At 45.6% G+C, this 24,693-nt stretch overlaps 2 protein-coding genes across 4 annotated transcripts in view; one reads left to right on the forward strand and one right to left on the reverse strand.

Annotated features, from left to right (window-relative positions):
- Window positions 1-3,985, forward strand: part of RAD51 (RAD51 recombinase) — a 35,086-nt gene extending 31,101 nt beyond the window's left edge. For both annotated transcript variants that reach the window (XM_077880647.1, XM_077880648.1), the window contains exons 7-10: window positions 2,065-2,178; window positions 2,769-2,898; window positions 3,094-3,215; window positions 3,666-3,985. In XM_077880647.1, coding sequence (XP_077736773.1) covers window positions 2,065-2,178; window positions 2,769-2,898; window positions 3,094-3,215; window positions 3,666-3,789 — 490 coding nt within the window. In that variant the 3' untranslated portion in view covers window positions 3,790-3,985. The remainder of the gene's footprint in view (window positions 1-2,064; window positions 2,179-2,768; window positions 2,899-3,093; window positions 3,216-3,665) is intronic.
- Window positions 3,986-5,387: 1,402 nt separating this feature from the next.
- On the reverse strand, window positions 5,388-22,753 carry RMDN3 (regulator of microtubule dynamics 3). Of its 2 annotated transcripts, none has more exons than XM_077880644.1 (13): window positions 22,620-22,753; window positions 22,105-22,298; window positions 20,097-20,289; window positions 19,314-19,457; window positions 12,864-13,149; window positions 11,950-12,052; window positions 9,168-9,228; window positions 7,638-7,713; window positions 7,428-7,505; window positions 6,914-7,012; window positions 6,664-6,717; window positions 6,496-6,576; window positions 5,388-6,047 (listed from the first exon to the last, which is right to left on the reverse strand). In XM_077880644.1, the coding sequence occupies exons 2-13, from the start codon at window positions 22,289-22,291 to the stop codon at window positions 5,994-5,996; spliced, it is 1,416 nt and encodes a 471-aa protein (XP_077736770.1). In that variant the 5' UTR covers window positions 22,292-22,298; window positions 22,620-22,753; the 3' UTR covers window positions 5,388-5,993. The 2 variants fall into 2 exon arrangements, with proteins under 2 accessions (XP_077736770.1, XP_077736771.1); XM_077880645.1 differs by having other exon boundaries at window positions 22,105-22,196; window positions 22,620-22,667.
- Window positions 22,754-24,693: the final 1,940 nt, after the last annotated feature.

The raw sequence follows: 24,693 nt of genomic DNA on the forward strand, positions 1-24,693 counted from the left end.
CCTGGGTGATGCAGTCAGTTGAGTGTCCCACTCTTGGTTTTAGCTCAGGTCATGATCTCAACATTGTGAGATCAAGCCCAGTGTGGGGCTTTGTACTCAGTGTTGAATCTGCTTGAGATTCTCTCTCCCTCCCCCTTTGCCCCTCCCCTCCCTGCTCTCCCTCTTCCTAAAATAAATGAATCTTTAAGAAAACCCCATTATGGTATATTTAATGAGAATAAAAATTGTCCTCCTCATACCACGTTGAGCATTCATGTCTTAGGTAGCTGTTACAAAGGTGGAAAAAAAAATAGATTATTTATTTATTTATTTATTTATTTTAGATTATTTTTTTTTAAGTAAGAAATACCTTATTTACCTTTTGAGAGAGAGGGGGAGAGAGGTATGTAGGGGGTACTGAGGGAGTGGGAGAGAGAGATTTCCAAGCAGAGGCCATGATCAGCATGGAGCCATATGCAGTCTGATCACACCCCCCTGAAATCATGACCTGAGCCAAAATCGTTGGTCTCTGAGCTACCCAGGTGCCCCTATTTTGCCTTTTTTTTTTTTAATGCAAAGGAAAAAATGATTGAGGTATAATATGAATTAAGGTGTTACTTATTTAACCATACTGGATACATGTCATATAATGTCTTAACTGTAACTAGTTATTAGCAAGAAAGGAGAATAGGAGAAACGAAATCTACTTGTTTCTTTTGAACTTCTAGGTTTTGTCCTTGTTTAAAATATTTTATTTATTCATTTTACTCATGAGACACGGGGTGGAGGAAAACAGTGCAGAGACACAGGCAGAGGGAGAAGCAAGCTCCATGCAGGAAGCCTGATGTGGGACTCGATCACGGGACTCTGGGACCACACCCTGAGCCAAAGGCAGATGCTCAACTGCTGAGCCACTCAGGCATCCCTAGTCCTTGTATAGAAAGTTTTATTCCTAGGGGTGCCTGGGTGGCTCATGCGGTTGAGCATCTGCCTTTGGCATCTGACTCATGATTTCAGCTCAAGTCATGATCTCAGGGTTGTGAGATCGAGCCTTGAGTCCAGCTCTGTGCTGGGTGTAGAGCCTGCTTAAGATTCTCTCCCTCTACCCTTCCCCACCTCCCTCTTTTTTTTTTTTTTTTTTTTTAAGATTTTACTTATTTATTCATGATAGACATAGAGAGAGAGGCAGAAACACAGGCAGAGGGAGAAATGGGCTCCATGCCGGGAGCCCAACGCGGAACTTGGTCCTGGGACTCCAGTATTGCGCCCTGGGCCAAAGGCAGGCGCCAAACCACTGAGCCACCCAGGGATCCCCCTCCACCTCCCTCTTAAAAAAAAAAAAAAAAAAAGTTTTATTCCTAAAAGTAGTTTATATGAATTTAATTGATGATTCATTATTTTTGTTTCAGTTCCATCTTACTGTCTTGGATTTTCCAGGAGAACATTTGAAACATTATATTTGGAAATTTGTTTTTGCTCAGGAGTCCTCAAAGACTAAATTTGATTTATTCTGAAGTCCTGCTCAGTAGATCTACTCCAAAGCAGTTGCTGCTGACATCTCTCTAGTTTGCCTGGACTTCTAATAGAAAGGGAATTAGGGGATCCCTGGGTGGCGCAGCGGTTTGGCGCCTGCCTTTGGCCCAGGGCGCGATCCTGGAGACCCGGGATCGAATCCCACGTCGGGCTCCCGGTGGATGGAGCCTGCTTCTCCCTCTGCCTGTGTCTCTGCCTCTCTCTCTCTCTGACTATCATAAATAAATAAAAAAAATTTTAAAAAATATATTTTAAAAAAGGGAATTAGTTTTTGTTTTTTTTTTTAAGATTTTATTTATTTATTCATGAAAGACATAGAGGGAGAAGCAGGCTCCATGTAAGGAACTCGATGTGGGACTCGATCCCAAGACTGGGATCACGCCCTGGGCCCAAGGTAGATGCTCAACCGCTGAGCCACCCAGGTGCCCCGGGAATTAGTATTCTTTAGCCTTAACAATTCTTACCTAATCAAGCAATCTCTTTGCTAGAGAATAATTTCCAGTCTGCCTGAGTTTTCATTACAGTCTAAAAATGTTCTGTATTTTCTTCTAGATATGGCCTCTCTGGCAGTGATGTCCTGGATAATGTAGCATATGCTCGAGGGTTCAACACAGACCACCAGACCCAGCTCCTTTATCAAGCATCAGCCATGATGGTAGAATCTAGGTATGTGCTCAGTAGAAGACACTGAATATGGCCTAGAGCCCTTAACCCTAAGTCTTATGTAGACTATTTGGCCAAATTGATAACTTGAATTAGAAATGGGAAGATTAAGGGGGTGCGTGGGTGGCTCAGTTGGTTAAGTGCCTGCCTTCAGCTCAGGTCATGCTCCTGGAGTCCTGGGATTGAGCTCTGGATCCAGCTCCCTACTCAGCAGGGAGTCTACTTTTCCCTCTCCCACTTCCCCTGCTTGTGCTCTGTCAAATAAATTTACCAAAAAAAAAAAAAAGAAAGAAAGAGAAAAGAGAGAGAAAGAAAGAAAGAAATGGGAAGATTTAAGTTTTGGTCCTTCTTAGTCTGACACTGTTGTGTTGGGGTTCGGGTCAAGTCACTAAGAAATGAAGCCGTAATTCTCTTGAACTGGTTGAAAATTTTACTTATTATATAGTGCCTCAGACATGAATGCTGTACAAATATTTTAATAAAACATTTATGTATGAGTGTAACTACGAATATGAAAGTTTAAGGTACTGAGAAAGGGAGCACAATCTGACACAGGCTCGAAATAGGCTTCATAGAGTCCTTGTTTCCTATAGGTATGCACTGCTAATTGTAGACAGTGCCACTGCCCTCTACAGAACAGACTACTCAGGTCGAGGGGAGCTTTCTGCCAGGCAGATGCACTTGGCCAGGTTTCTGCGGATGCTTCTGCGACTTGCTGATGAGGTAAGTTGGGGAATGGGGACAGAGAATGCCCAATTTTCAGGGGCCTTGCTGGGAGGCCAGAACGTCAGAGCCTAGTGTCATAAAGATAACAGATATGAAGAGATATATTAATCATTCATTACTTTGTGGAGAAAGGGGTGGCAGCAATAAGGTCCTTTGGCCACAAAAAAATGACATTTATCCTTTCTCTGTCAGTTTGGTGTAGCAGTGGTAATCACCAACCAGGTGGTAGCCCAAGTGGATGGAGCAGCCATGTTTGCTGCAGATCCTAAAAAACCTATTGGAGGAAATATCATTGCTCATGCCTCAACAACCAGGTAAAGTGATGGAATAGGAGACTTTGTCTTGGAATGTCATATTAATGAAAGTAGACATGAAGATACAGCATTTCCATTTAAAACCAGTTAAAGCTACGTTTGTATAATTAGACCCAGGAGTCCCTGGCTAGACAGAACTGTCATGCTCTGGTTAGTGTGTATGTTTGCTTTTAGTTTATAAAGGAATTAAAAGCCCTCAAATATGCAAGAATGAATATGAAGGATATCCCTCTCCCTTATTAAGAAAGTAATTGTTTCAATATGGAAAATCCACTAAGGGGCGGGCGGGCAGAGTAGGCGTGGATTCCTCCAGGTTGGAAATACCCCTAAAGAATACAGAAAGATTCCCCCAAAGTCCTAAGAAGTATTTAAGTCTGAAGAAGTTTAGATCTACCATGAATAGGAAAAAGATTTTAAAATTATAATAACTGGTCTGTCTCTTTGGGTCAGGCTGTATCTGAGGAAAGGAAGAGGGGAAACCAGAATCTGCAAAATCTACGACTCTCCCTGTCTTCCTGAAGCTGAAGCTATGTTTGCCATCAATGCAGATGGAGTGGGAGATGCCAAAGACTGAAGCATTGGGGGTTGTCCTGTGAGAAACCTTAAGTGCTGCAGCCTAATGAAGAGGACTGCTCCCAGGGGTTCTTCATAGGCCTCTTCCTGTTGTGACTGCCAGAAAAAGGCTTCTGGAAAAACAGTTATTGTATCGGCTTTTCTGATGGTATTAACAGGAGACAGGTCAGTAGTCACAGACTGATCTGAAATGTTTATTCCGACTGAAGCGTATTAATTTCTATGTGAATTATTTCAGGGGAAGTAAGGAATACCTTTGACATAGTGCCTTGGGGTTGATTCAGGACTAACAGCTACCTACTGGCCAATCTTTGGTTTTCTTGCAGACATAAGCTGGGAAGACTGGATTCTTTTCTGTTTGGGTAATGTTAAAATGCCTAAGTGGCAAAGAAAGTGGGTCTCCTCACAGGTTCTTTTTCTTCTGCCAGTAAAACTCTTTCCATCAGAAGCAGGTTAAGTTAGTTTGCCTGAATTATCTTAGGTAAAAGTTTGTTTTTAGTTAAGGGCTACAGAACAAGCCTACTGGGCCATCAGTCCGTTACCGTCTACTTGCTTGGTTTTTTAACTACTAAGAGTAACTCAAGATAATTCTGAAATCTCAAAGTATTTCAGAGGCTCTTTAAGTAGATTTAGTGTGGGGCTGCTAATAAAGTAGTTATTTGTGCTGTTTATAGGAATTATTTTTGTATAAGCTGAATATTTCAAGATAGGGCCATAAAATAACTTTTTGGCACTGGGTCATCAGTTTCTAATGGTTTAAAACTGAAAAAAAAATTTTTTTTTAAGATTTTATTTATTTATTCATGAGAGACACAGAGGGAGAAGCAGGCTCCACGCAGGGAGCCTGACATGGGACTCGATCCTGGGTCTCCAGGATCATGCCCTCGGCCAAAGGCAGCACTAAACTGAAAATTTTAAAGTGAAGTCATACACTCATGATTGAGCTTATTATCATTCGGTCTAGTAGAGATTATTACAAGATGAATAGCCCTTTCCAGTGGCCTTTTGTGAATTGTGTTGTAGAATCTTGACACTTGTCTAGATTATTCTACTTTAGTGGTTTGGGATCCTCCCCTTCGGACTTCTACTCAGGATGGCTTTTAAACAGCTCTTTGAATTTCAAAGGCTTCTCAGCCAGGACTGGGCAGAGAGGCCTAGAAAATCTCTGCTGTTGCCTTTGTTGATCATACTATATGTAGGGAGATAGGAAGACCCAGTCGATGCAGCCTTGTCTCTGGTCTTCTCTTTCATCTCTGTACCACAAACCAAACCTGGAATGGTATATAGTAAGGCAGAGTGGCAGATTCTGGAATAGAAGTTTGGTTCTTGTATAAAAGTATTTTAATCCTTGAGTCCTATAAACTTGTCTCAATTATTCTTGTAGATGGGAATTTATCAGGTGAGATTTTGGCCCTAAGCGTGAACTAGGTGGAATAGGCCTTGTTAGGCTAAAATAAGCTCTTTGTGCTTTACATATAACTAACCCAAGAGCTTAAACTATTTGGTGCTATTTTTCTTCTATTTGTCTGCATTAGTTTCAGTAGTAGGAAACAATTACGGAAATGTCAAGCAAGAAAGGAGCTGATGGCAAACATAGAAAGGGGAATATAATCAAATTTGGTTTATTTCAGGTTTGTACCAAAATATATTCCAGGCAACTCCTCAGAACATTGTTCCACAATCTCCTAAGCCTTACACACTGGTGTCCTTCCAAAAGCTATCAGGACTTTGGAAGTGAAGTCGTCCAGCCTCTCGGCCCAGGAATAGTTAAAATTCACATGATACGTGAGAAGAGGGCACTATCCATGGGCTGCCCTGACCTTTCCTTTTACCCAGATAGACAGCCTTAGAACTCTATACTTTGGTGTTAAATATTAATAGAAAAGATTAGGGAGTACAAGTTCTGTGTTTTGTTTCTATAGCTCTTTGAAGTTCATCCACCTCATCAGCAGGCTGAAGGCAGCCTTCAGTGCTATGTATACTACTCTTGATTTTTCAAGAATTCACTTCTACAGCAATCCAGGCCTTAAGTGCTTCCCCAATTTCAGATAAGGGATTAGAATAAATTAACCAGTGGGCAACAGGAAAGAAATTGGGGAATGATTATGTATACCGGTCAAACCCGGGAGTCAGGACCCTCACTTAAGCAGTCTTAGATTCCGGATGATCTAAGCAGGGCAGTTCCTTCAAGTCACTGAAATGTGACTATTCTCTTAAAATTACTTTCAATTCTTCCAAGTCCTTCTGGAAAGCTGAATCCTAGGGAGACAAAATAAGACAGTACTCAAAAATCTAAGCCAGCATTTCCCAAACCAGTGATACTGTCCCCCTTCTGAGCTCTGTTTTTCCCAGGATAGCCTGCCGCCTATGGAATCTGCCTCCTTTCCCAGGTAAGATATATACAAAGGAGCCTATATGCAAAAATATAGACTCTATATAGGGAAATAAGACCTTAAGGGAAGATTTTCTTTCCTGAATAGGTCACATGATTCAATAATGGAATCTGGTATTAGAAAAGCTCTTCAGGGATGCCTGGGTGGCTCAGGGTGTGATTCCAGGATCAAGTCCCAGATTGGGCTCCCTGCAAGGAGCCTGCTTCTCTCTCTGCCTGTGTCTCTGCCTCTATGTCTCTCGTGAATAAAAAGTAAAATCTTAAAAAAAAAAAAAAAAAAGAAAAGAAAAGAAAAAAAAATCTTCAAAGTATTACCTCATTGGTGATATCTGGCAGCTCCAGGGCTAACTCCAACCACTGTCTAGCTTCAGAGTTTTTCCCTAGTTCTCTGTAGCACTGAAAAGAGACAACAGTGAAAACCTGGGAGAAACACCACCAGGAGACTGGACTTTCATCTATGTTGCAAAAGGCAGGTGAGTTTACCTTGGAAATATATACCCTCCCTGCTTTGGAAAATCCTGGCTGTAGTTCTTCAGCCTAGAAAAGGGAGGAAGGCATTTCAGTTAGGGAATTGCCAAATTTAAGTTAGGCTGAAGTTTATTAAATAGAACTTTCCAGTCTAGATCCAGGGGATTCTATATTTATATCCTGTCCAGGTGGTTCTGATTTTCCCATAGAACAGGCAAGCATAAAATTGCCCCCTACCAGAAAGAAATCCCTCCCCTCCTGATACCTTTAGGAAACTTTGGAGGGCATCCTCTACAGTGGCACTGAGAGGGCTTTCAAACAAGGCTGTAGCAGTTTTTTTTTCAAGCCAGCTCAGGTGAGAGACCTGCCACAAAACATCAAAATGAATAAAAAGTTTTTTTGAGAGAGAGTGCAAGCTGGGGAGGAGGGGGGCAGAGGGAGAGAGACAATCTCAAGCAGGCTCCTCACTGAGTGTAGAGCCTGATATGGGTTCCACCTCTCAACCCTGAAATCATGACCTGAGCAAAAACCAAGAGTCGAGCATTTAACCAATTGAACTACCCAGATGCCCCATGAATAAAAAATTTAGTATCTTTAAGAACATCAAATATGAAAACAGGGTCAAAGAGGTCTGGTCAAGTCACCAGTAATAGCACCATTCAGAGGAAACGGCTCTTGAGCCAGACCAGGCTGAGGATCTTGCTCCCAGGTTTTCACTGCAAGATCCCTGTTAACAGGACTCTTAAAACCCCAATGTCAGGCCCTGAAATTGAGCTTACCTGGTAGCACCACCTGCCAAGGAGAAAGTGAGCCATAGGGTTTTCTGGCTGGAGAGCAATGGCTTTTTCTATATGCTCCTGAGAGGAAAAATGTAAATATACATCAGAATTGCTAAGGGAAGAAGAGCAAGTCATAGAGACTGTAGGAACACCCTTTGCAAGGAGCTAGGAAAGAGCAGCACAAGGGAAGGAAAAGAAGCCTTTCCTCACCTTGAAGCTAAAGCCACTCTGGATGCGCCTCTGGATGCTCTCATGCTCAGCCAGCTGACCACAAAGCACTGCATACCTAAGGGGGAAAGCCGCAGCAAGCTCAGAGACAAGGAACGGGCTTCCCATCCACTGTCCCTTTCCCACTCTACAGCTGAAAATAGCATTTCCATATGTATAAAAATTCCTCTTTTTCACAGATCTGTGGTCCCAATATTCTTTGGCAAACACTGGTAGTCTCATAATCCTCCAAAGTATGCCAGGTACAAAAAGTAGATCCACCACAGTAAATTTCTCATACTTAACATTTAGGCAATGCTTCAGTCTAAGTCTCCACCCATTTCCCCCATAGAATGAGTAGAGCCAATGGGGGTCATAAAAACTTAAAAAGCAGATCTCTAATAATCAGCATCAAAATGTAAGGAACCTAAGTACACTGCTTCTTATCTCCTGAGCAGGTCTCATTAGCTTAAGAAGCATATAAGCATGTCCTTGGGAAGCTGTACTCCAGGATAAATTGGGATGGGATACTCCAGGAAATTCTCATGTTAATTTGGGAGCCAAGAGAAGCAGAGGAAGAAAGGCTTCAGATTTCAGTCCTCCACTCCCTCCCAAGGGAACACAGCCAGCCAGCTTCCCATCTTCCGCTCTTCAAAAACAATAGCTTCACTACCCACCCCCACCCCCGGCATTGTTTCTAGAAGCACAGTTGACAAATGAGTGTCTAGAGACCCATGTTGCTTTTTCATATATTCACTAAATATTCAAGGGCATTTGTATCAGACACTTCCAGAGGTTCATTATTTCATCCAGCCAGCTGTTCCCCAATAAAGTATGAGACTAGTTTCTACCCTTGGGAGTCTAGGAGCTCAAAGGAATTCCACAGGGAAGTGGCAATGAATGACCTGGCCTCTAAACTCTTGCAGACACAATCTGAGGACAGAAATATGGAAAGCAAGGGGGAGGTGGAAAGGGGAATTTTCACTAAAACTCTGAGGTGCTGGAACAAGGCCCTAGGACACAACTTGGCCTTGACCCATGGAAGCTGGCAGAACTTTGCCTCACATGAGACAACAAGCAGGACTGATGTTTTAGTAAACTAATAAACTAAACTTCCTGGGGGTGAGTTCACATTCACTTTAAGTCATGCAAGCCAAGCAAAGAAGCCAAGTCCACCACCAGCCAGGGATCGCAGTTAGGGGAAAGAAAAGCTTGTGCAGGGCAAAGGAGCTACAAATTATGCCGGCCTCCATGAAAAACCAAGAATCCACAAATTTTGTAGCTAGGATGACTCTTAAAAAGCTACATATTTCTCCAAGCCCCAACAACAACAAAAAATCTCCAAAATCCCCATTGCCTCACTCTCCAGGGCCCCTTCCAAAGAAAACTCCCCTGTGTCCCTGGTTTCGGTTAGGCCCAGCCATATGGTAATAAAGGCCAGAGCTCCCTCTCCTTGTTTCTTCTGGCAGAGAATTGGCTCTCTTCCACTCAACTCATGCTAGCTCTTTTCAGAACCCTGCAGAGTGTTATTACCACTGGTGACATTCAGCATTCTCATCCCCCTTCTCCAGGGCAGTCTCTGCTTCTTTTTTTCCTGTAGGGACAAAGGTGATCCAGAGTTAACAAGGGCACACTTCCACAAGGGACTGTGGCAAGAATGACTGCTCTAGCTCTTACCAAACCCTACCCAACCTGAACTTGTTTAGAATAATTTTGATTTTGAACAGCGTGAAAGCTGCAAATAGTTTCTCAGGGATAACTTTTGCTTCACCTCAATCTTCCTATCTCTCTCATCAGCTGCTCAGCTACCTTTTAACAACACCTACCTGATGTGTTCAAAGCTTTTGAGAGAGTGTGCTTGAGCAGTGGGAGTTGGGAGAGAGAATCTCAAGCAGACTCCATGCTGAGCACAGAACCCCCTGTGAAACTTGCCCTCACAATCCTGAGATCATGACCTGTACCAAAACCAAGAGTCTAACGCTTAACCGCCTGAGCCAACCAGGTACCCCTCAGCTTTTTAAATATAAAAGAACCCAATGGCAATCAAACTGTCCCTAACAAGACCCTACCCTAGAGGATTATGAGCATGCTTCAGGTCTATGAATCCTTCTGAAGTTGTATGAAATTTTAGGTACATGTGCGTTTTATTCAGAAGGACTACCTTGACTTTTGATCAAATTCTCAAAAAACTCTATGATCTAAGAACATTAATCAGGGCTCTAGACCAAAACTCAACAGAGGCAAATGTCTGACCAGAGATGACATTTGCTTAGTTTTCTAGGCACCAAGACTGATAAATCGAGGCCTAAACGTGAAAGCTCTTGAAAAGGATCTCCTCTAGCTGAGGAACATCATGCCTACAACACTGGAGAAAGGAACACACTGCGAAATGGGATTTCTCCTTTGATTAAAATGGAGATGACTTCAAAAGGAACATGGAGAAGCTGGAGCAAACGTAATGGGTTGAGGTGATAGGCTGGCTGATGTGAAATGTTTCCTCATACTTAAATGATAGTAATTATGGTATAATGTTGTATAAATATTTTTCAAGCTGATTGATAAGAAACTCTCCCCTCACCCCAAGCTCAATTTCCGCTTTCTAAACAATATGTGGCTCCATCAGTGAGGGACACGGTCTTAGTGGATTTTTCTCTACCCACTTCAAAGCATGATCTTACTAGAAAAATAAGAGCTGAGAGTACCTTCCTGCCAACTTGGGAGGGATGAAAAGATACCCCACCTGAGATCCCACAGAACGGCTGCCTCGTGGTAGTCCAACTTTGAGAGAACAAAATGAAAACCTTTAGACCCATGAAGGATGGTCCTAAAAAGGGAAATTCTAGGAGGACCTCTAACGATACTCCATCTGTCCTACAGCAGGAGCAGACTTATACAGGGCTGTGAAACTTAGAAAGGAATGTAGAAATTTTTAAAAAGAAAAAAGCAAACAGTAACACCTTCTGTTAAAACTTGGAGATCATCTTTCAGAGGATCTGTATCAATAAACATTCAATTCAACTGGCCTGTTCTTCACTTGATCTTAGCCAAAAGGCCGAGAAGCGATGGCCTGTTCTTTATTGACAATTCTACAAATGCTTAAAACAATGACCTTGAGGTATTGTCACATTCTACATTAGCAAAGATTCAATGTTTCTAAGTGAGGAGGTAGTAATTATCCAAAGTGGATATCTTTTTTTTTTTTTCTTTTGAAGGTTTTATTTATTTGATAGAGATGGAGATCCAGAGAGATCACAGAGGGAGGGAGGGAGGGAGGGAGGGAGGGAGAAGCCAACTCACCGCCAAGCAGAGAGTCCAATGCAGGGCTTGATCCCAGGACCCTGAGATCATGACTTGAGCCAAACGAAGGCAGATGCTTAACCGACTAAGCTACCCAGGCGCCCCGGATAGTTTTTTGTTTTTTTTTAAAGATTTACTTATTTACTTATTCATGAGAGACAATCAGAGAGAGAGGCAGAGACACAGGCAGAGGGAGAAGCAGGCTCCATACACGGAGCCTGACGCGGGACTCGATCCCGGGTCTCCAGGGTCACGCCCTGGGCCGAAGGCGGCGCTAAACCGCTGAGCCACTCAGGCTGCCCAATAGTTAACTTTAGATGTCTAACTGAATCACAAGACCTCGAAGCCTGCTGACAGTGCCCAACTTGTGGTGTGTGGCTAAGCAGGACACATCTTCCCCACAAAACCAGTGATTTTTCAAAGTCCCATGATTCTACATGACATGACAGATAGGGACAAGCCCTGAGTTTGGTATAATTCATATGCACCCTACCTGCCAGGATACAGATTTTGGCAACAGTTGTTAGGTAGATCCCTAGGACTCCTAAGCTAGTAGCATTCTTCCAAACTGCTTCTTGTAGGCATTCACCAAACACACTCTACTCATATTCTTAGAGAATACCTGCCTTACAGCCTCCATAACTCAAACCAGATTTCTAAGCAGCAGCAAAAAAAAAAGAAAAGAAAAGAAAACCACCTCTTTTTTGATTAGATTAAGAAAGCAGGCTTTGGCCTCTCTTACAGCTTGGGAGTGAGAACAAAGAATTATGCTAGTATGATATGGCTACCCCTAAAAACATTTGCACCTGTAATTAATCACGATGTGCAGGGAAAGCAGAGACTGCTATCTCAAGAAGGAAGAAGTCCCTGAGAACCAGTTTGTCCCTAGTGAGTAAATGAGCCACAACTGCCCCCACAGCCTAAATCTTGGTGGCTCCCCAGAGCCCCAAACACACGGGCCAGCTCTATGCTTAGAGTCAGTCAGTCACCTTCCCGTCAGGAATCTGTCAGCACTTACCATTCAAGGCATACGACTTCTTCTCGCTCACCTCTTCTGTGAGCTCACACATGTCACTATAGGCCCGGGCCAGGCGCCAGAGAAAGTCCTGCCGGCTTCCATACTGCAGACCAAACAGAGAGGGATGGATGAGGCCCCTCTTCCTTAGCTGCAGAGAATTGGGGCTCTGGCCTTCTCCCCATGCCCTACCTTTGAGTTTCCAAGCTAGTGTTACAAACTGACATCAGGCCAGCCTTATGCATAGCACTCCACCCCCACACGACCTCGCACCTGCAGTTAGCTAACTGATGCTGCGTCATCTCTAGCCAGTAGATTGCATAACCTTCAGAGTGAGGGCATTCTGGCCTGATACTGTGAGGAGGAAAGGTCAACTCCAAGATGAAATGAGGCACAATGAGAAGTCTAGCTGATAGTGAAAAATGTGAAAATGCCCAAGAAAAGGAAAAATTCTAACTGGGGCATTTATAGCTGGTGAGCACAAATTCTGGCAGTTAACCAGAAGAAGAGGGAACTGTGGTTGAGTGACCTACACATTTGTCACTTGTGATGGAAACTTCAAGTAGGGCAGGCAGCTTGGGTTCTACCTCAAGGGAAATAAAAGAGGAAAAGAATATTCCAGCTCTTTCTACATTTCTCTCTACTCTAAGAAGGAGAGCTCTTTTGCAATAGCTCTATAGGAGGCAGACGACCATAGGGAGGAAGCTCTGGGGCAGGCGGTACACCTAGGCCCCAAGAGGCAGTGCATGGCCTACTTGGAATAGGATGTGCAACCCTGAGGGATACATGCAGAACCAGTCACCTCACCTTCATTTCCCTTCCTATGTCACCTTGCAGGCTTAGAAACTACAGTGGCCTTCCTCCATTCGCAGGGGGGCTGGGAGGCTATAAGGGCAGACAGGCAGCTGGAGCCTTACCACCAGCTTGTTGTTGAGCAGCAGCTGGAAGCCCTCCCGCTTGCCCTGCTCGCCGCCCTGGTGAAGCTCGTCAGCCTGCTGCAGGAGGGGCAGCACATCGTCCAGGCCAGGGAAGCCTCCAGTCTCCGGGGCTCTGGCCACTGGGCCCGAAGCCATCTCCACTTCCAGGTCCAGAGAATCCTTCCTCCCCATCTTCACAGTCTCACAGCTCACTTCATCTTCCCCGTCATCACTTTCCCTGTCAGAGTCCCGCTCATAGTCAGACTCAGCATTGGCTGTTGTGTAACTGTGGCAGAGAAATGTAAGTGACAGAGTCAAGGGAGAGTATTAGCCTCAGGACTCTAGGCTCTATCTCCCACCCACAAAGAAGGGCTCTTATGATGCTGCTTGCTGTCCAGAGCGCCATGTAAAAACCATTTCTACCACTTAGGGGCAGAAATTAGTGCTTGAGAGAAAGCTTCCTATGGGAACTATGGGCTGGGAAAATGATCCTAGATGGAAAGAGTGACCAGCTGGGGGCAATATGAGAACCCCCTGTTGAGCTACCACCAAGTTGGTTAGATAATCAGAAAAAGAAAAAGGCTAGAAAGCAGCAGCCTAGAAAGGAATGCATCAAAATGTTGCTCAGGATAAAATGTAGAACTCAGGATAAAAGAACTAAAGGAAATTTTTCTACTTTTTAACATATATGATTGCTTTAGTGAACATACATTTTTATAAGTAAAAAAGGAATACTTAAGATAAAAACCATAATGTAGGTGGAGCTGATCTGAGGTAGATGTGAGCCTGGCTAAGGGTTTGTCAGTCACATTTGCTTTATCAGCCAAAAGCACCCACCAGAAACAACATGGGTGGGTGCCAGCCTCTGAGGCCATGGGCAACCCAAATATCTACATTTTCTTTCCCAATTCAAGGTACACCTCTGTCCTGTCAGCAACCAAACCTGAACCACAGTAGAAAAGCACCTGGAAACCTTAGGAACTTGCTGGGGGAGGGGAAAGGCCACTTTGCAGCTACACTCAGGAGAGGAAGATGCAAACAGAACCACCTGGGAAGGTATCTCTGGGGCCGCCACAAGCCGGACCTATCCAAGGATAGGTCTATTCTTGGAACCCCCAGCACTCCCTGAAGAAGAGGCCACGTTTCTCTTGGATCTTGGCTTTCACCGGTGGCTGATTAGGGTGCTCTCCCCAACTGCCAACTGACTCAGACAAAAACTGAGCAGAGGACAATGTCGGACTTCTAGGGCCTGGAAGCAGATACCAGAGAAACCTCCAGACTTGAGTAAAAGAAAAGCAGATTCAGTCAGAGCCAGAAGGTTCTGAAGCACAGGCAAGACCTTAGGATCATTTAGGGATATGCCTTCCTCCATCCTAGAATGAAAAATAGGGACAGGATACCTATGCCTGGCATAAAACAGGCCTGAAGGAGAAATGAGCGAGGCACCTACAAGTAAAGGCAGGACAAAACAGCATCAAGTCTGGCTGCAAGTGGTAGGCCAGAAAGCCAGACACAAGGAGGCAGGCTTCGTCTGGAAGGTACCAAGTGAGCAACCAGACCGAGTGCCCAGTCCCTGCTGCTGCTTCACAGAGGAGCTTCCACACTCATCTAAAAAAGGGCCCCAGGAACAGCTACTACAGGAACTTGACCTTAACTTCACCTTACTTTTAAATATATTATCCAACTTCTTTCCCCTCTAGCAATCTGCAGTAAAAACTTTTGAAATTAAAGGGACAAAGAGAAGTGGCATCAGATTTACAATGAACTTGGGTGGTGACGAACAAGACCGCACAGAGGCAGCCTAGACAGACTCCCAACCAATTCTGAAGGCTTGGACAATAACCTGCCCAAATGAGAGAATCAAATCAGAGTCTACCAGAGCCTCCTACTCAGCCCAGCAGGCCCAAAGGCAAGATGGGTAAATGGGCTATCTGGATAAAGAGCTAGAGTCTCACATCTCCTATTACTAGAAAGAAGGGGAGACACTATTGCCTGCTGAACTCCCTCCAATAAGGCATTCAAATCAGGAGTCTCCCAGCGAGGGACCCCTGCTCTTCTCCCTCCTAGAGCATAAGTATCAGCATAGTCTCTCCAGTGAGCTGAGCCAGGAGGGATGTCCAGCACTGCCAGGGAGCTCGCATGGCTGAGCAGGAGGAGTGGTCAGGAGGGACTTTGCTGGTGGGGCCTGTGAGGCAGGGAGGCTCTTATCACACCTCAGCCCCACATCAGGGAGCTGCCTCGCTAATCTGCCACCCTGCTGGCTGGCACGCAGCGGGTGGGCAAGCACCTGCTCAATGAGCACAGACATCAGCCCCCATGAGCTTCCGGGGCTTCCGCAGGTATGAAGGCTGTCTCTATAGTCACACCATGCTCTCACACATCTCAGAACACCAATCCAGCCCCGGGAGAAATCCACCAGGGACAGGGGTGTCCTTTTAACATGCCCTGGGGCTTTTGAGATCTGCCAGGGCCTGGGAGGGACCTTTGAGATGGCTCTTTGGAGCTGTGCCCTTGGCTGGAACACATTGTTCCCACAAACGGAAGAGAACCCATGGCTCCCGCGGAGGCCAGAGCTACCCTACTCTACCCCTTGAGGAGGGCCCACAAGTCAGTGATCAAGGACTCAGTTATACACATATTCCCTTCTGATAATTAACTTTCTTTCTTTTGACTCCTCCTAAGCCCCTTTAGAGGGGCTGAGCTAAAGCATTCAAAGGCAACCAGGGCTGAGAGACTCCCAGTGGTGGGGTAGATAAGAGCAATGTAAATGAGGTGATAAATGGCCAAGAAGGAGTGGCAATGAGGTTTCTGGCAATCCTTGGCTGAGAAGGCTTGCTGGAGAAGCTGGTGTTTTAGGATAAGGTGGTTTTGGACTAGGAGAGAACTAAAGCTATGTTTGGTCCTGTGTTTAAGAACAAGCTCATGGAGGCACCTCGGTGGCTCAGCGGTTGAGCATCTGCCTTTGGCCCGGGTCCTGGAGACCCAGGATCGAGTCCCACGTCGGGCTCCCTACATGGAGCCTGCTTCTCCCTCTACCTATGTCTCTGCCTCTCTCTGTGTGTCTCTCATGAGTAAATAAATAAAACCTTTAAAAAAAAAAAAAAAAAAGAACAAGCTCATGGACCCACATGAATCACACAGTGATTCTGCCTCTGCCACAGTTGGTCCCCTGGGAGCTCAAAGTTGCTATTTTATTTGGAAAAGGAAAAAGGGAATACAGCTTTCAATGGCATAGGCTATTAAATATTTTCAGCCTTTCATCCCTCAAAGAAGCACGCCTCCTTTGGTCCCGTATGTTCAAAACCATTCCATAGTTTGTGGTCTCCTCCCAAAATTCCCCCTTGACCTATATGGCACCAACCATGGCAAAAAGAATTATTCACCATGGCCACTGCCCCAGATAGCAGCCAGCTAAACCAGAGTCTTGCACCATGTACCACCATCAGCTTCTACATGCCACAATCAGTCATGGGCTAAGCCTGCTGGTAATTAAGAAAACCACCGTTCCTCTGGTCCCATACAGGTGGCTGATAGGCCTGTCTTTCCATTTATGACCCTCAAAGCCCCAGGGAGGCCCTAAGCAGCAAAACAAGCTTCCCTGGTTCAGTCCCCTGGCTCTCACAATTCCCAGAAGTTTGTACCTTTTTTTGTTTTAAGATTTATTTATTTTAGAGAGAGCACATACATGTGTGAACTGGGGGAAGGAACAGAAGGAGAAGGTGAGTACCTCAAGCAGACTCCCTAATGAGGACAGAGTCTGACCTGGGGGCTCAATCCCACCACCCTGAAATCATGACCTGAGCCAAAATCAAGAATCGGTTGCTCAACTGACTGAGCCACCCAGGTGTCCCTTGTACAACTTCTTAAAATCATCATTAAAGGCCTTGAGTTCTATGTCCTGATCTTGGGCAGAGCTATGACGTCTCTTTCTTTCCATCCTCCTACAAATGTTAGTTTCCCACCCAAGTGACCTGCTTCAACGGGTTGCAGAGAAAAACTTGAGTCTCAGGGATCCCTGAGTGGCTCAGTGGTTTGGCGCCTGCCTTTGGCCCAGGGTATGATCCTGGAGACCCGGGATCGAGTCCCACATCGGGCTCCCTGCATGGAGCCTGCTTCTCCCTCTGCCTGTGTCTCTGCCTCTGTCTATCATGAATAAATAAATAAAATCTGGGGATCCCTGGGTGGCGCAGCGGTTTGGCGCCTGCCTTTGGCCCAGGGCGCGATCCTGGAGACCCGGGATCGAATCCCACGTCAGGCTCCCGGTGCATGGAGCCTGCTTCTCCCTCTGCCTGTGTCTCTGCCTCTCCCTCTCTCTCTGTGACTATCCTAAATAAATAAATAAAATATTTTTAATAAATAAATAAATAAATAAATAAATAAATAAATAAATAAATAAAATCTTTAAAAAAAAAAAAAAAAAGAAAAGAAAGAAAGAAAAGAAAAACTTGAGTCTCAGGCAGCCCGGGTAGCTCAGCAGTTTAGCCCCGCCTTCGGCCCAGGGTGTGATCCTGGAGACCTGGGATGAGTCCCACATTAGGCTCCCTACATGGAGCCTGCTTCTCCCTCTGCCTCTCTTTCATGAATAAATAAATTTTAAAAATCTTTAAAAAAAGAAAAACTCAAATCTCAGGATCTACTATCCATTACTTTGTCCTTCTTTCTTTTCAGTCCAGACGTGTCAAATATGAATTCCATTTTTGCTGCCTCCTCTAACAGCCTTCTGGAAACAGAAGTGTTAGGTAATTGAAAAGGGCCACGCCCACTAGCCCTTGATGATACAGATAAGAATGATCAGATAACCTCAACTACAGTAGTCACAAATGGAGGACTAAAGCTCTTACCAAGACTTGGCTTATTGCAAGAGGTGTCTGAGCAATTAATAAATCCAGGACAGATGCCCAGTGGCAGTAAAAAGGAAAAAGAGAGTAATATTCTTAATTTTCTTAGAAAACCAAATGAGGAGAGGCAGGAGAATGTATTGTCCCAAACAAGAAAATGAGGCTGAAATTTTTTGAGTAAGAGGTACTGAATAGATTGTGCTGCCATAGGTGGGTCTTCCCTGGGCAGGGAGCTGTGGCAGCTTGGGAAGAACTCTCAAGGGTTGCATGGGACTTGTCTTCTTGTAAAAGCCTTTCCACACCCCCACAACCAAGCCATGCCTTAGATCACAGATCCTCACAGCCCTGCAGATGAGCCCACCTGAGCCTGTACTTAATAGCTGTATAACTCTAGGCGAGGCATCAAACATTGCTAAGCCTAAAGTCTCCATCGGAGAAAAAGGAAGAACAGCACCTACTTCATTGGATCCCAAGGGCAATTAGATAAGGAAATGGCTCTAAAGTCCTTGGCGAGGTGTCTGCCACAGGGGAAAAATAACTTAGTTAATATCATAAGGTGTTTCTGCTAAAGGCGGCCACTGCTGCAAAGATCACCCTGCATGTTTATAGCTGAATCAGTCCTTCTGTCCCAGCAGAAGGCTGGGCTGTTCTCTGTGCCACTCTTTTCCTTGGGGAGGAAGAAAGGTAGCCTCGAGACCTCAAAGAGCTACCAGCAGACAAGGGTAGAAGCTGCCAATGACAGCATCAGGCACCACAACAAAGATGTTCATTCAGACTCCATGGTTGAGACCAAAGTTTCAAAATGGTACTAGTGACTTCAAATCAAAAAGTCCTTAGTCTGACCACATTTGGAGGCTGTCCACAAGACTCCTGCTGCTGTTCCCCGTTATCACGGTAAGGCCTACGGTCAGACCTGCTGAGCTACCAAGCACTCAGGACAGCCAGCTCCCAACCTGTAAAGGCACGGGAGCATGAGCAAACCTCCCATGTGGGAAGAAAGGACCTTCTAGGAGAGGGGAGCACAGTTAGTGCTTAGAAGGCTCTATAAACCTGGCTTAGCCACTGACTGAAGGAAATAAAGTCATTAAAAAATGCTTATAAAGTCCTTGTGATAGTACAGGCAAATGCCCAACTAATGTTATAGGAGAAATGAAAACAGGGGCTCCTGGGTGGTTCGGTCAGTTAAGCGACTTCGGCTCAGGTCATAATCCCCGGTCCTGGGATCAAGCCCCTCACCGGGCTCCCTGCTCAACAAGGAGTCTGCTGTTCCCTCTCCCTCTGCTTCCCTTGTACTTGTGCTCTCTCTCAAATGAGTAAATAAAAAATCTTTTAAAAAAAATAGTCAAATAAGAATTACAGTAACTGTGTTAAAAACCTACTCAGAGGAAAGGACAGATGCAACAATAAGCACTGTTAACATTTCATTTGCCTGGGTGACATAAGGTGGATGGTTTTTCTTATTTAACCAATTCCCTATTTTATTCATTTATACCTTTACCATGTTCCCAAAATTATTTATAGCAGCTCAGTGTGAATTTTCCATAGGTAAATAGTACTTTTACAAAACATAACCTGGTTGAAGCCACAAGTGCTTAAAAGAGAAATGACTCACCCGCCTTCGCTCTCGGCATCTGTGAACGTGGCTCCGGAGGTGGCCGTGAAGTAGACAGAGCTGGACCCAGTTGAGTCACTCCTCTCCCGGGCAAATGGGAACCTTCGCCGCCGAGCCACTCTTTGGGTCTCTTCCATATGAGATCTGAAAGGCAGGCCCCTTTGGAGATGGTGCTATTGGGCCCCAGACAGTCTGTCTTTCCCCTCCCCATGAGGGAACGTCTTACTACTATTGCTCATTAAAGGGCCGAAGCCAGGGGATCCCTGGGTGGCGCAGCGGTTTGGCGCCTGCCTTTGGCCCAGGGCGCGATCCTGGAGACCCGGGATTGAATCCCACGTCGGGCTCCCGGTGCATGGAGCCTGCTTCTCCCTCTGCCTGTGTCTCTGCCTCTCTCTCTCTGTGACTATCATGAATAAATAAATAAAATCTTAATAAAAAAAAAAAAAAAAAGGGCCAAAGCCAGAGAAAATCCTGGGTTTCTACCCTCAGGAGAACAAGAAAGGCTTCTCCCTGGACCCAGCCTGCAGCGGCAGACCAGGTAAATCAGAACAAAGCATTTCAGCTGCTACAACAGACCATAAGAGCCCAAAAGCGGCAAGGAACTTATGGAAGGCAAGGTACCAAGCACACAGCTTCCCTGCCGATTGTGTGAGAAGTTATAGAACTGGCTTCTTCCTTAGACACAGCAACAAAGGCCAGGGCACAGCCCAGTTGAAAAAGCTCTAGGGGCTGGGAAAAGTTGGCGGGCAGGAACAAGGCAGGACAGAGGGCTGCATCACTTACCGGACCTCCCCAACAATCTGCCCAGCAAGCCCCTGCAGGCTGCTCCTCAGCTCCTCTACCTCCCGCCGCAGGGCCACCAGGCTGGTCAGCACAAAGTCCAGGCGGTCCAGCACCTCCTCCTGCCCTTCTCGTGGAAGGCTGAGCAGCACTGCAGCATCTCCCGCTTCCCCTGGGACTGCTCGGAGAAGCCTCACTGCAGGAAGGAGAGCAGACAGTGATGCTCCTGAGGCAGGGTGAGGGAAAGACCTTGGACCTGGAATTTAAGAACACTTGCTTCTCACTGGAGCTCAATTTACAAAAACCCTTGAGGCTCAGATAGTTTATGTTCACAGCTACGCCCTGGTAGTAAGTCTCGAGTAACTACTCAAAGAAAAAAATCAAGATCCCAATTTCTAAACAAGAGCCCACTCTGTTCCAAGAACCTTCCACATTGGGGTCTTTAGCAGGTAATGTAAAATGCTTGCCAAGAGCACTGCCCTGTAAGAGGAAAACAAACCCTTGGCCTGCCGGGATAGTTCCCAGGTACCAGGCAGTCAGTACTAACTATACAGCAAAACTAAAGGGAATTTACTCAAATTCTGAGCTTTCACTTCACAAAGAAGAGCCAGGAAAACTCTGAGCTCCTCCCAGGGACTTCATTTAGTATCATTCGAGAAAGGCAAGGAGAAAGCAGACACTTAGAGAAAAGGTATGCTGAGAAAAGCCCATCCACTCCCCATAGGAAAAACACCATTCCTGAGCCCTCATCTGAGCTCCGGGTCAATTCCAACAATAAATGCTAATAAACTGGTAGCTACCCAAGGCAACTCTACTGGAAAATGTAAAAATAAAGAAACCAGGAAGGCAGGACCCACAGTCCAGGGAAGCACAAATGCGTTCAAGGAAATCTAGTTAAGGGTCTAGGTTGGATTACAGTACACACCCAACATTATTCAAGAATGTAGAGCAAGAAAGATCTCTGGGGGGCCTGGCTGGCTCAGTTGGTAGAGCACGCAACTCTTGATCGTGGGGTCGTGAGTTTGGGCTCCATGTCAGGTATAGAGATCACTTAAACGAAACTTAAAAAAAAGAAATCTCTGGGAACCTGGCCCACATTTTCCAAACATCTACTGCCAAGAAATTACAAACCACAAGGAAAAGGAAAGACAAGCACATTTACTAGGTTACCAGTAGGTTATAAAATGTGGACAAACAGTTGCAATCTAAATTGATAGCTCTTTGGAGACTCTTCTAAAGCTAACTTTTCCAACCCATCTGGCATTTGGTAATCAGAGAAAACACTCATTCCCAATTAACGTGGGATGAGGTGACCGCAATGCTCCTCTATTACACACACCTGAGAGTGGTTTGAACCAGCCCTAGATACCTTGCTCAAATGACTTAAGGTCAAAGTGACAAAAGCACTACCTATTTCAGCTGTGGCTGGCTTCCAGCAACAGTAAGCTTCTACTGTATATGCACCCCACATCCATGCCCTGGAAGTCCACAGGACCAGGTGACCAGGCCCAATCCTACCACTTAATGGCTCTGTGACAACCTGGGTAAAGTTACATAATCTTTTTGAATCTCGATTTTCTCCTAAAAAGGATTAAAAAAAAAAAACCAAAACCAAAACAAAACTTGGATAGTCTCCAAGTTCCTTTCAAATTCCAACACATAATTGAACACGTAAGCCTTAAGGCTTAATTCCCCTGAGGTTAGTTTTCCCTTTTGCCTTATTTTGGACTTTCTCTACTTATTAAACACCTCACCCAACACTAAGTACCTTTAAAACGTGGCCTGAACTAAAAGTGACACTAAACAGCCTTTTCACAAGCCTTTTCCTGCAATTATAGGAAAAAGTACAGAAGAGGAAGACTGCTTGCCTTTTCAGTAAGCTTTACAAAAAGGTGAAACCCTCAGGTACCCACCCCCCTCCGTTTCCTGTCCCACAGGCTCTTCTCAAGGCAGCCCGGACCCTAGGCCTATCCGTCAGCCATGACTTTGGTCTCAGGAGACTGGCTCGTACCCTGGCGTCCTGGCTCTGAGGTCTGCGCGTAGTCCAGGGAATTAGGGAGGCTCTGGTTGTGGCCGTGGCGCTGGCTCCGTTTCCACCGCTGGCTGTAAAGGGCACACAGGAATCCAAGGCCCGCGGCGGTGCCCAGCAACAGTCCCAGCCCGGCCTGGGCGCCGCCCAGGACCCCCAGTCTAGACATGCTGCACCTGCAGCCGCGCGAGGCACCGGGGCCAGGGGGAGAGAGACTCGTGAGCGCGCTCCTCCCAGCCCCAAGCTCCCGAGGCCCCGACTACCCTCACCCCAATCCCGGCCCGGAGGTTGCCGCCAGACCCCGGTGCCCGACTGCCGGGCCTCCCCTCCAGCACACCCGCCGCCCTCCTCTCAGAGTCAGGTTTCTGGGCCTCCTAACTCCCTCCCCCAACCCCACGGCTCTGCACACGGCCCCCCCGGCCCCGGCTGCAAGCCCTGGGCCACCTCCCGCGCCCCCGGAGGACGCCCTGGCCGGGCAGGTCGACTCAGACCCTTACCCGGCCGCCCCCAGCCCGGGTAGCAGCCACCGCGGCCGCCGCCGCACGCTGTCAATGACCGTGACGTCATCAAGCGGCGCCAGCAGCCCGGCGCGCCCTTAGGTAGGCGCGGAGAGATGACCTGCAAGGCCCCATTTCCGCCCACGCTCTTGCCGAGGGGCGGTGCCGGCAGGGAGCGGGAGAGGGGAACCGAGGAACGGGAAAGGGAGGTGGGGAGGAGGAGCCGGGGAGACCAGGTCGGAGGCTCCCGCAGCACCTTGTCTGGCCAGATGAGGTTCCATTTCCCTCCAGTCACACCAGTTTTTCTGCAGTTCCCGAATGTCTGTCTCCGTTTGCGTCTACCGTCGCCTGTGCCTAGACCAACGCGTGATCGATCTGGACAACCCCACCTGCTCCCCACCTTTCCTTGACACACTGTCAGAACTCAGACTTTATTTGATTTCGACTTGATTTATTTGTGCATTTTTACTCGACTCGATTACTGAGCACAAGATAGTGGCCCGTTTGGCACTTCAGATTGCAGCAGGTGAATTGGTGGTTACCTGCTCGAGATCCCCGACTCGAGGGCCAGCTCCTGCCGGTTGGCGCTTAAAAATTCATAAAATAGATGCAAACCCCAGCACTAAAAAAAACCTTAAACCTTACATGATCTGTAGCACCTTAATCAAGAACAGGGTTAAAAATTGGTTTTCTGGGTTGCCGGCTCAGTGGTTGAGTGTCTGCCTTTGGCCCAGGCCGTGATCCCAGGGTCCTTGGATGGAGTCCCCCGGGGGCTCCCCTCAGAGAGCCCGCTTCTCCCTCCGCCTCTGCCTCTGCCTCTGTGTGTGTCTCATGAATAAATAAATAAAATCTAAAAAAAAAAAAAAATTGGTTTTCCATTTCCAAAATGTAAATGAGATTCATTCTTCTAATGATAACACCTTTTAAGCATTTGGCTGAAACTTGAGTTGATCTCTGCTTAAATTGACTCAGAAACCATTTCATTTTTTTTAAAAAATCTGTATTCTTCAGGATTTCTGTGTCCATTGTGAAAATTAATAAAGGGAAACCACTAAAGTGGACACAGGCTGCTAGAAAGGAAGGCTGGAAGGGGCAACTATACCACTTAATGTCAATTACAGGAAGAATTGTCAATTACAGACCCCTAAAAGAAGAATCTCAACAGAAGAGAATCATAAAAAAAAAAAAAAAGAAGAAGAAGAGAATCATAAGTTACAGGCTCCCACAGAAAAAGATGTACATTGCATCTCCTGCAATAAATGGGCTACCCTGCCCCTACAAACCCGCCAATGAGAAACCATCATCACCCTAAACTCTTGCTTCTCTTCAATAGATTGGTGTTCAAAACAATTCCTCCCAAATTCTTTCTTTTCCATAAAATAACATTCCTCTTCTTTGTTGAACTTGCCTACGGTTTTGTTGCAGGTTCATTGTCCTGGATTGCAAACCTCTGCTATTCCTAAATAAATCTATGTTTTTGCTGGTAAAATAACTTGACAGTTTTAAGTTTTTATTTTTAGGGACGCCTGGGTGGCTCAGCGGTTGAGCATCTGCCTTCCGCTCAGCGCGTGATCCTGAGGTCCAGGATCGAATCCTGCTTTGGGCTCCTTGCAGGGAGCCTGATTCTCCCTCTGCCTCTCTTCTGTGTCTAATGAATGGATAAATAAAATCTTCTTTAAAAAGTTTTTATTTTTATTTTATATTAACATCACCATGGCCCATTGATTTTTATAATTCCACTTTACTTTTGAGATTTTATGTAACTTCTTATATTTTTAAAAACTGAAAATACAGGAGTACAATTCCAGTTTTACCATCAGCATTTCTTTCAAGTTAAAATTTTGTTTAGACACAGCTGAAACATCTAAGAGTCCTTCTCAAATCCTTGACTAGATATTCTATTTACTTTTTAATTGTGAGATATTTTACAAATAAGAGAGTACGTTTAATATAATGTACACTGTAACGAACAAGAACAATTTAAAGACAAGGTTCCCACCCCACAGCTTAAGGAATAGAAATTTACCAAGACCGCCTATTAATTTTTAAGGATTTAGTTCAGTTGGTATATCCT

This window comes from Canis aureus, chromosome 32 (genome assembly GCF_053574225.1).
Source record: "Canis aureus isolate CA01 chromosome 32, VMU_Caureus_v.1.0, whole genome shotgun sequence".
Lineage (NCBI taxonomy): Eukaryota > Metazoa > Chordata > Mammalia > Carnivora > Canidae > Canis > Canis aureus.